This window comes from Esox lucius, chromosome 18, assembly GCF_011004845.1.
Source record: "Esox lucius isolate fEsoLuc1 chromosome 18, fEsoLuc1.pri, whole genome shotgun sequence".
Taxonomy (NCBI): Eukaryota; Metazoa; Chordata; class Actinopteri; order Esociformes; family Esocidae; genus Esox; species Esox lucius.
The window spans coordinates 312,907-323,924 of record NC_047586.1 but is presented as its reverse complement, the minus strand read 5'-3'; the positions used below and the strand labels follow the sequence as shown (position 1 = coordinate 323,924).

Here is an 11,018-nt window from a genome sequence, read left to right as displayed (position 1 = left end):
CAATGGAATGTAGTGATCCTTAGCTGGCAAGGTGACAGTGTTCGTGTCTACCGTATGAAAGGCATTTAATGCACCTAGCTAACATCGAGTAAGTATGTTTTATGTTGGTAGGGTTCACACACAATACCTGAATTTGCAGAGCTACAGTACCGAGCAAACCGACGGCGCAAACTTAAACAGCATCACTGCACTACGTTTAGTGTCCCAATCAGGAATAGCTCTTGAGAAAATGTAATGTAATTGTCCCCTCCAAATTGTCCCCCTGGGCAGTGGTAAAGGCATGTAGGAACAGTGGGAGCCAATAGGGGGCAGTGGTAAAGACATGTAGGAACAGTGGGAGCCAATAGGGGGCAGTGGTAAAGACATGAAGGAACAGTGGGATTCTGTAGGGGGCAGTGGTAAAGACATGTAGGAACAGTGGGATTCTGTAGGGGGCAGTGGTAAAGACATGTAGGAACAGTGGGATTCTATAGGGGGCAGTGGTAAAGACATGTAGGAACAGTGGGGGCCAGTAGGGGGCAGTGGTAAAGACATGGAGGAACAGTGGGATTCTGTAGAGGGCAGTGGTAAAGACATGTAGGAACAGTGGGATTCTGTAGAGGGCAGCGGTAAAGACATGTAGGAACAGTGAGATTCTGTAGGGGGCAGTGGTTATGGTCACTGCATTGCTGCATCATTGTGGCCATTTTAAATCAAACCAAAATGCACAGGGACCTCATGTCTGGATTGTGGTCTGGATGTGTGGTCTAAACCAATGAACCAAGGAAGCCTGCAATACATTCTGACATTGAGATCAACAGAAGATTATGCCGATATTTATTCACTTTTATTTAATCCCAAGGGTTATTTAGATCTGCACAGGTGTAACCAATCATAAACAGTGTATGGTATATACTTAACCAACATTGTACATACTATTAACCTCCGGTAGCCTTAGACTCCATGATTTCAGTCTAGTTACTAATTTTACTGAGTGAACAACAGAATACCATTGAAGTTGCTGAAATGTGAATGATTGTCGAAGAGCAATGAATCCACCCATAGACGTACATAGACCTGATCTCCCACCTCCAACTGAACTGTGATACCATTAGAGGCCATTCCATAGTTTTTCTCACAAGCAATAGATGAAATGACCATCCCATTTTTATTCAGTGATGCTTGACATCTGTTGATGGTCAAATGGTGATGATAGAATGTGAAGTGGTAGACTCCACGTACTGGTGCTGTAAAGATACCTGCAGAAGTAGAAGAACAAGGAGAGGTTAATACAGAGTTATAGACATGCAGTTGTGCTCAAAAGTTTGCATACACTCTGAGAATTAGTCAAATATAACACATTTTATTTCTTACGGGATTCATGTTCAAATGTAGGTCATAACAGAATCAGAATACTGTGATGGCCACTCCAGAACCTTCACCTTTTTCTGCTGTAACCACTGGAGGGTCAACTAGGCCTTTTGCTTAGGGTCATTGTTGTGCTGGAAAGTCCAAGAGTGTCCCATGCGCAACTTTCATGCAGAAGAATGCATATTGTCTGTCAGTATTTTCTGATAACATGCTGCATTCATCTTGCCATCAATTTTCACAAGATTCCCCATGCCTTTAGAGCTCAAACACCCCAAAACATCAGTGAATCACCACCATGCTTCACAGTGGGGATGATATTCTGTTCACTTTAGGCCTTGTCGACCCGTCTCCAAACATAGCGCTTATGGTTGTGACGATAAAGCTCTGTTTTGGTCTTGTCACTCCAAATTACAGTGTGCCAGAAGCTACGAGCTGTGTCAAGGTGTTCTCTGGCATATTGTAACCAGGCTTTTTTATGGCATTGGTGCAGTAAAGGCTTCTTTCTGGCGACAATGCATCTAATTTTTGTTCAAGTATCGTAGTTTTGTGCTCCTTAAAACAACCACACCGTCTTTTTCCAGAGAAGCCTGTATTTCTCCTGAGGTTACCTGTGGGTTTTTCTTTGTTTCCCAAACAATTCTTCTGGCAGTTTTGGCTGAAATCTTTCTTGGTCTACCTGACCTTGGCTTGGTATCAAGAGTGACCCAAATTTTCCACTTCTTAATTAGTGATTGAACAGTACTGACTGGCATTTGAAAGGCTTTGGATATCTTTTTATAATCCTTTTCCATCTTTATAACGTTCCATTACCTTTTTATGTAGGTCATTGGACAGTTCTTTTCTGCTCCCCATGGCTCAGTTTCTAGCCTGCTCAGTGCATCCACATGAGAGCTAACAAACTCATTGACTATTTATACACAGACACTAATTGCAATTTAAAAGCCACAGATGTGGGAAATTCACTTTTAATTGCCATTTTCACCTGTGTGTCACCTTGTGTGTCTGTAACAAGGCCACATATTCAAGGGTATGTAAACGTTCTTTCTGTTATCATTATGATTTAAAAAGGAGCCAAACAACTATGTGATAATAAATGCCTAAATATGATCACTATCCTGAAATATAATACATATAATTCTTTCAGTGCCAAAATGTCACAGTTTCTGCCAGGGTATGCAAACTTATTAACACTACTGTACATATTATGAGACATATTATAGCTAAACACACTAATACAGGAAGAAATTATAGTTATATACATAGAAAGGGGAGATATGACCACTTAAATGTGTGATCAAAGTTCCTACTATATAGATGTACTGTATGTCATCTGTATCATAGTTCCTACTATATTGATGTATTGTATGTCATATGTATCATAATTCCTACTATATAGATGTACTGTATGTCATCTGTATCATAGTTCCTACTATATAGATGTACTGTATGTCATCTGTATCATAGTTCCTACTATATAGATGTACTGTATGTCATCTGTATCATAGTTCCTACTATATAGATGTACTGTATGTCATCTGTATCATAGTTCCTACTATATAGATGTACTGTATGTCATCTGTATCATAGTTCCTACTATATAGGTGTACTGTATGTCACCTGTATCATAGTTCCTACTATATAGATGTACTGTATGTCATCTGTATCATAGTTCCTACTATATAGATGTACTGTATGTCATCTGTATCATAGTTCCTACTATATAGATGTACTGTATGTCATCTGTATCATAGTTCCTACTATATAGATTTACTGTATGTCATATGTATCATAGTTCCTAATATAGATGTACTGTATGTCATATGTATCATAGTTCCTACTAATTTATAGATGTACTGTATGTCATATGTATCATAGTTCCTACTATATATATGTACTGTATGTCATATGGATCATAGTTCCTACTATATAGATGTATTGTATCATAGTTCCTACTATATAGATGTACTGTATGTCATCTGTATCATAGTTCCTACTATATAGATGTACTGTATGTCATATGTATCATAGTTCCTACTATATAGATGTACTTCATGTCATCTGTATCATAGTTCCTACTATATAGATGTACTGTATGTCATCTGTATCATATAGATGTACTGTATGTCATCTGTATCATAGTTCCTATTATATAGATTTACTGTATGTCATATGTATCATAGTTCCTACTATATAGATGTACTGTATATCATCTGTATCATAGTTCCTACTATATAGATGTACTGTATGTCATATGTATCATAGTTCCTACTATATAGATGTACTGTATGTCATCTGTATCATAGTTCCTACTATATAGATGTACTGTATGTCATCTGTATCATAGTTCCTATTATATAGATTTACTGTATGTCATATGTATCATAGTTCCTACTATATAGATGTACTGTATGTCATCTGTATCATAGTTCCTACTATATAGATGTACTGTATGTCATCTGTATCATAGTTCCTACTATATAGATGTACTGTATGTCATCTGTATCATAGTTCCTATTATATAGATTTACTGTATGTCATATGTATCATAGTTCCTACTATATAGATGTACTGTATGTCATCTGTATCATAGTTCCTACTATATAGATGTACTGTATGTCATCTGTATCATAGTTCCTACTATATAGATGTACTGTATGTCATATGTATCATAGTTCCTAATATAGATGTACTGTATGTCATATGTATCATAGTTCCTACTAATTTATAGATGTACTTATGTCATATGTATCATAGTTCCTACTAATTTATAGATGTACTGTATGTCATATGTATCATAGTTCCTACTATATATATGTACTGTATGTCATATGGATCATAGTTCCTACTATATAGATGTACTGTATCATAGTTCCTACTATATAGATGTACTGTATGTCATCTGTATCATAGTTCCTACTATATAGATGTACTGTATGTCATATGTATCATAGTTCCTACTATATAGATGTACTTCATGTCATCTGTATCATAGTTCCTACTATATAGATGTACTGTATGTCATCTGTATCATATAGATGTACTGTATGTCATCTGTATCATAGTTCCTATTATATAGATTTACTGTATGTCATATGTATCATAGTTCCTACTATATAGATGTACTGTATATCATCTGTATCATAGTTCCTACTATATAGATGTACTGTATGTCATATGTATCATAGTTCCTACTATATAGATGTACTGTATGTCATCTGTATCATAGTTCCTACTATATAGATGTACTGTATGTCATCTGTATCATAGTTCCTACTATATAGATGTACTGTATGTCATCTGTATCATAGTTCCTATGATATAGATGTACTGTATGTCATATGTATCATAGTTCCTACTATATAGATGTACTGTATGTCATCAGTATCATAGTTCCTACTATATAGATGTACTGTATGTCATCTGTATCATAGTTCCTACTATATAGATGTGCTGTATGTCATCTGTATCATAGTTCCTACTATATAGATGTACTGTATGTCATCTGTATCATAGTTCCTACTATATAGATGTACTGTATGTCATCTGTATCATAGTTCCTACTGTATAGATGTACTGTATGTCATCTGTATCATAGTTCTTATTATATAGATTTACTGTATGTCATATGGATCATAGTTCCTACTATATAGATGTACTGTATCATAGTTCCTACTATATAGATGTACTGTATGTCATCTGTATCATAGTTCCTACTATATAGATGTATTGTATGTCATCTGTATCATAGTTCCTACTATATAGATGTACTGTATGTCATATGTATCATAGTTCCTACTATATAGATGTACTGTATGTCAACTGTATCATAGTTCCTACTATAAATATGTACTGTATGTCATATGTATCATAGTTCCTACTATATAGATGTACTGTATGTCATATGTATCAATATTCCTACTATATAGATTTACTGTATGTCATATGTATCATAGTTCCTAATATAGATGTACTGTATGTCATATGTATCATAGTTCCTACTAATTTATAGATGTACTTATGTCATATGTATCATAGTTCCTACTAATTTATAGATGTAATGTATGTCATATGTATCATAGTTCCTACTATATATATGTACTGTATGTCATATGGATCATAGTTCCTACTATATAGATGTACTGTATCATAGTTCCTACTATATAGATGTACTGTATGTCATCTGTATCATAGTTCCTACTATATAGATGTACTGTATGTCATATGTATCATAGTTCCTACTATATAGATGTACTTCATGTCATCTGTATCATAGTTCCTACTATATAGATGTACTGTATGTCATCTGTATCATATAGATGTACTGTATGTCATCTGTATCATAGTTCCTATTATATAGATTTACTGTATGTCATATGTATCATAGTTCCTACTATATAGATGTACTGTATGTCATCTGTATCATAGTTCCTACTATATAGATGTACTGTATGTCATATGTATCATAGTTCCTACTATATAGATGTACTGTATGTCATCTGTATCATAGTTCCTACTATATAGATGTACTGTATGTCATATGTATCATAGTTCCTACTATATAGATGTACTGTATGTCATCTGTATCATAGTTCCTACTATATAGATGTACTGTATGTCATCTGTATCATAGTTCCTACTATATAGATGTACTGTATGTCATCTGTATCATAGTTCCTATTATATAGATGTACTGTATGTCATATGTATCATAGTTCCTACTATATAGATGTACTGTATGTCATCTGTATCATAGTTCCTACTATATAGATGTACTGTATGTCATCTGTATCATAGTTCCTACTATATAGATGTGCTGTATGTCATCTGTATCATAGTTCCTACTATATAGATGTACTGTATGTCATCTGTATCATAGTTCCTACTATATAGATGTACTGTATGTCATCTGTATCATAGTTCCTACTGTATAGATGTACTGTATGTCATCTGTATCATAGTTCTTATTATATAGATTTACTGTATGTCATATGGATCATAGTTCCTACTATATAGATGTACTGTATCATAGTTCCTACTATATAGATGTACTGTATGTCATCTGTATCATAGTTCCTACTATATAGATGTATTGTATGTCATCTGTATCATAGTTCCTACTATATAGATGTACTGTATGTCATATGTATCATAGTTCCTACTATATAGATGTACTGTATGTCAACTGTATCATAGTTCCTACTATAAATATGTACTGTATGTCATATGTATCATAGTTCCTACTATATAGATGTACTGTATGTCATATGTATCATAGTTCCTACTATATAGATGTACTGTATCATAGTTCCTACTATATAGATGTACTGTACGTCATCTGTATCATAGTTCCTACTATATAGATGTACTGTATGTCATATGTATCATAGTTCCTACAAATTTATAGATGTACTGTATGTCATATGTATCATAGTTCCTACTATATTGATATACTGTATGTCATATGTATCCTGTCATATGAATCATAGTTCCTACTATATAGATGTACTATATGTCATATGTATCATAGTTCTTACTATATAGATGTACTGTATTTCATCTGTATCATAGTTCCTACTAATTTATAGATGTACTATATGTCATTTGTATCATAGTTCCTACTATATAGATGTACTGTACGTCATCTGTATCATAGTTCCTACTATATAGATGTACTGTATGTCATATGTATCATAGTTCCTACTATATAGATGTACTGTATGTCCTCTGTATCATTGTTCCTACTATATAGATGTACTGTATGTCATATGTATCATAGTTCCTACTATATAGATGTACTGTATGTCATCTGTATCATAGTTCCTACTATATAGATGTACTGTATGTCATATGTATCATAGTTCCTACTATACTGATGTACTGTATGACATCTGTATCATAGTTCCTACTATAAATATGTATTGTATGTCATATGTATCATAGTTCCTACTATATAGATGTACTGTATGTCATATGTATCATAGTTCCTACTATATAGATATACTGTATGTCATATGTATCATAGTTCCGACTATATAAATTTACAGTATGTCATATGGATCATAGTTCCTACTATATAGATGTACTGTATCATAGTTCCTACTATATAGATGTACTGTACGTCATCTGTATCATAGTTCCTACTATATAGATGTACTGTATGTCATATGTATCATAGTTCCTACAAATCTATAGATGTACTGTATGTCATATGTATCATAGTTCCTACTATATTGATATACTGTATGTCATATGTATCCTGTCATGTGAATCATAGTTCCTACTATATAGATGCACTGTATGTCATATGAATTTTAGTTCCTATTATATAGATGTACTGTATGTCATATGTATCACAGTTCCTATTAATTTATAGATGTACTGTATGTCATATGAATTTTAGTTCCTACTATATAGATGTACTGTATGTCATATGTATCATAGTTCCTACTAATTTATAGATGTACTATATGTCATATGTATCATAGTTCTTACTATATAGATGTACTGTATTTCATCTGTATCATAGTTCCTACTAATTTATAGATGTACTATATGTCATTTGTATCATAGTTCCTACTATATAGATGTACTGTACGTCATCTGTATCATAGTTCCTACTATATAGATGTACTGTATGTCATATGTATCATAGTTCCTACAAATTTATAGATGTACTGTATGTCATATGTATCATAGTTCCTACTATATTGATATACTGTATGTCATATGTATCCTGTCATATGAATCATAGTTCCTACTATATAGATGCACTGTATGTCATATGAATTTTAGTTCCTACTATATAGATGTACTGTATGTCATATGTATCATAGTTCCTATTAATTTATAGATGTACTGTATGTCATATGAATTTTAGTTCCTACTATATAGATGTACTGTATGTCATATGTATCATAGTTCCTACTAATGTATATATGCACTGTATGTCATATGTATCATAGTTCCTACTATATAGATGTACTGTATTAGCTTCTACTATCGATCAGGTGTCTGCATTCCTCAGCATGTAGAGTACCTGTTATCTTGTTGTAACCGAATTTTAGTTCCTACTATATAGATGTACTGTATGTCATATGTATCATAGTTCCTACTAATTTATAGATGTACTATATGTCATATTTATCATAGTTCTTACTATATAGATGTACTGTATTTCATCTGTATCATAGTTCCTACTAATTTATAGATGTACTATATGTCATTTGTATCATAGTTCCTACTATATAGATGTACTGTACGTCATCTGTATCATAGTTCCTACTATATAGATGTACTGTATGTCATATGTATCATAGTTCCTACAAATTTATAGATGTACTGTATGTCATATGTATCATAGTTCCTACTATATTGATATACTGTATGTCATATGTATCCTGTCATATGAATCATAGTTCCTACTATATAGATGTACTATATGTCATATGTATCATAGTTCTTACTATATAGATGTACTGTATTTCATCTGTATCATAGTTCCTACTAATTTATAGATGTACTATATGTCATTTGTATCATAGTTCCTACTATATAGATGTACTGTATGTCATATGTATCATAGTTCCTACTAATGTATATATGCACTGTATGTCATATGTATCATAGTTCCTACTATATAGATGTACTGTATTAGCTTCTACTCTAGATCAGGTGTCTGCATTCCTCAGCATGTAGAGTACCTGTTATCTTGTTGTAACCGTTGCCAATGTTGATGAAGACCTTTTTGTAGACCAGGGTTATCTCAGTGTTGAAGTGTCCGTAGTTACCATCAAATCCAAATCCAGCTGAGAAGACCACCTGTTCTTTGACTGATACATGGAGAGGAAGTGTGTTTCATACTTCTAAGATGCAATTATTATCTGTAAAATATTATCTTTAACAGAGAGGGGCAAAAAACGGAAGGTCTCTGGTGGGTTTGAGTAAAATAAATATTTTATGATTTACACTTTTCTGCGATATTTGTTGTCTTCCACACCGCAGTTCTTAGATTTTAATTGTGTAAAAATGAAGGAAAATCCATACTGATTGAGCATAGAATGCCTCCATATAAGGAAATAAATAAAGATGAGATGGTGGTGTGTGTGATCCAGGTCAGATAGATACCCAAAGGTTTGTTGGGGTTTGGTTCTAGGAAAAACTTACAATTGTGTGTAGTGTTAGAATTGTTCTTAATTTATGTTTATGCATTACCTGTAAGGTTATGTCTCTGCAGTATATCAGACGTAAACAAATACAGTCATATTATTAGGCACGCTTGTTGATTCTTTTGAGAGGATTTGTGATCATTTAAAAATAATGCCGTCCCTTATGGGATTCCACTTCGCTCTATCGTTGCAGACTATAGAGCGAAGTGGAAGGGGCCAGTTCAGTGTCTAATTAGCCCACTACGCCCCTTGGTCATTTTCACTCCCCCAGACCCCTGACATTCTATCATAGTACTGAATTATATATGGTACATTGGCATTTCACTGTTGAAGGATCATAGGTGACTGTGAATATGAAGGAAAATGAAGATCAAAGTGCATTATAGAGTTACAGATAAAGTAATAAAGTTACAGATAAAGTAATAAAGATGCAATTATAAGGAACATTTTACATAATAATAATAAGTGTTTGGATACGCCAGTTCTCAAAATAGGTTCATAAAAAAATTATCTTACAAATATTTCACCACAGTTAACCAGTATTCCTTCCAATAATTGATTTTGAGTTAGTGATTTTGAGTTTCAGTGTTCTTTACGAAAGTATGAAATAGAACATAATGTCAGTGTACCGTTTTAGTTCAGTAATCTGAGAGACTTGGCAGGGGTCTGAATATTTGGGAAGGCGGATTTGTATTTTATTACATCTGAGTAGTGAAATGGGTGTTGTTTTTGCTGGATGCAGAAGGATCTGTCATCACTCTTATTATCTTTAAAATATCAGAATAACGGATTCAATAAATGAGGACAATGTTACCTGCATTCTCCTTCAGTTCTTCCACCTGCTTCTCACTGGTGCTCAGTCTCGTCTCAGTGTTTCTCAGCTCAATCTCTGTGGTGGTCAGTCTGGTCTCAGTGTTTCTCAGTTGCAATGCAAGACCTGTAGATGTAAATAAAAAGCTGTCAGACTCTTATTTTCAGAATGTTTTCTGATCAATTGTGAACCACATGCTTAATTAAACAATCACACATCCCCAACATGTCTTCTATTTTCTCATTAAATGGATTACATTATATTTTTAGTAAACTGTTACCTTGATTCATGGTGTGTAGTGTATCCACTTTAGATTCACTAGCTGTCATCCTGGCCTCCATGGCACCAATCTTCATCAGTAAATTACACATGTCAGGCTGGCAGCTTCCCCATGAGTCTCCTTGGAATTCACTCGTATTTCTTTGTACCTCCATATGTTGTATATCTGGACTAATTTCACTGTCTGTGACTATGCTCTGCTTCTCTGGACTAATGTCACTGCCTGTGACTAGGCTCTGTCCCAGTGAACTAATTTCATTTTCTGTGACTATGTTCTGTTTTTCTGGACTAATTTCATTTTCATTGACTATGTTCTGTACATCTGCCTCAGTCAGACCTAGGAGCAGCAACATAAGCAGTGCTGTGATAGCCCTCATTCTTCACCCAAATGATCTGTATGTTGTTGTGTTTCT

General features: G+C 33.8%; 1 protein-coding gene across 1 annotated transcript; it reads right to left on the bottom strand.

Annotated features, from left to right (window-relative positions):
* Window positions 1-467: 467 nt before the first annotated feature.
* Window positions 468-10,739, bottom strand: LOC105024896. The gene is made up of 5 exons (XM_013138497.4): window positions 10,607-10,739; window positions 10,330-10,452; window positions 9,051-9,179; window positions 1,051-1,238; window positions 468-551 (listed from the first exon to the last, which is right to left on the bottom strand). Exons 1-5 carry the CDS (start codon window positions 10,695-10,697, stop codon window positions 468-470), a joined length of 615 nt encoding a protein of 204 aa, XP_012993951.3. The 5' UTR covers window positions 10,698-10,739.
* Between the last annotated feature and the right edge of the window lie 279 nt (window positions 10,740-11,018).

Bases quoted from the DNA above. Each gene is read 5' to 3' on its own strand.
- LOC105024896 (XM_013138497.4), bottom strand. From the start codon at position 10,697: ATGTGTAATTTACTGATGAAGATTGGTGCCATGGAGGCCAGGATGACA. The intron at 9,180-10,329 runs GTAACATTGTCC...TCCATGTATCAG, and splicing joins AGAACTGAAGGAGAATGCAG to TCAAAGAACAGGTGGTCTTC. The intron at 552-1,050 runs GTACGTCTATGG...TGCCCTCTACAG, and splicing joins AGGTGGGAGATCAGGTCTAT to AATCCCACTGTTCCTCCATG.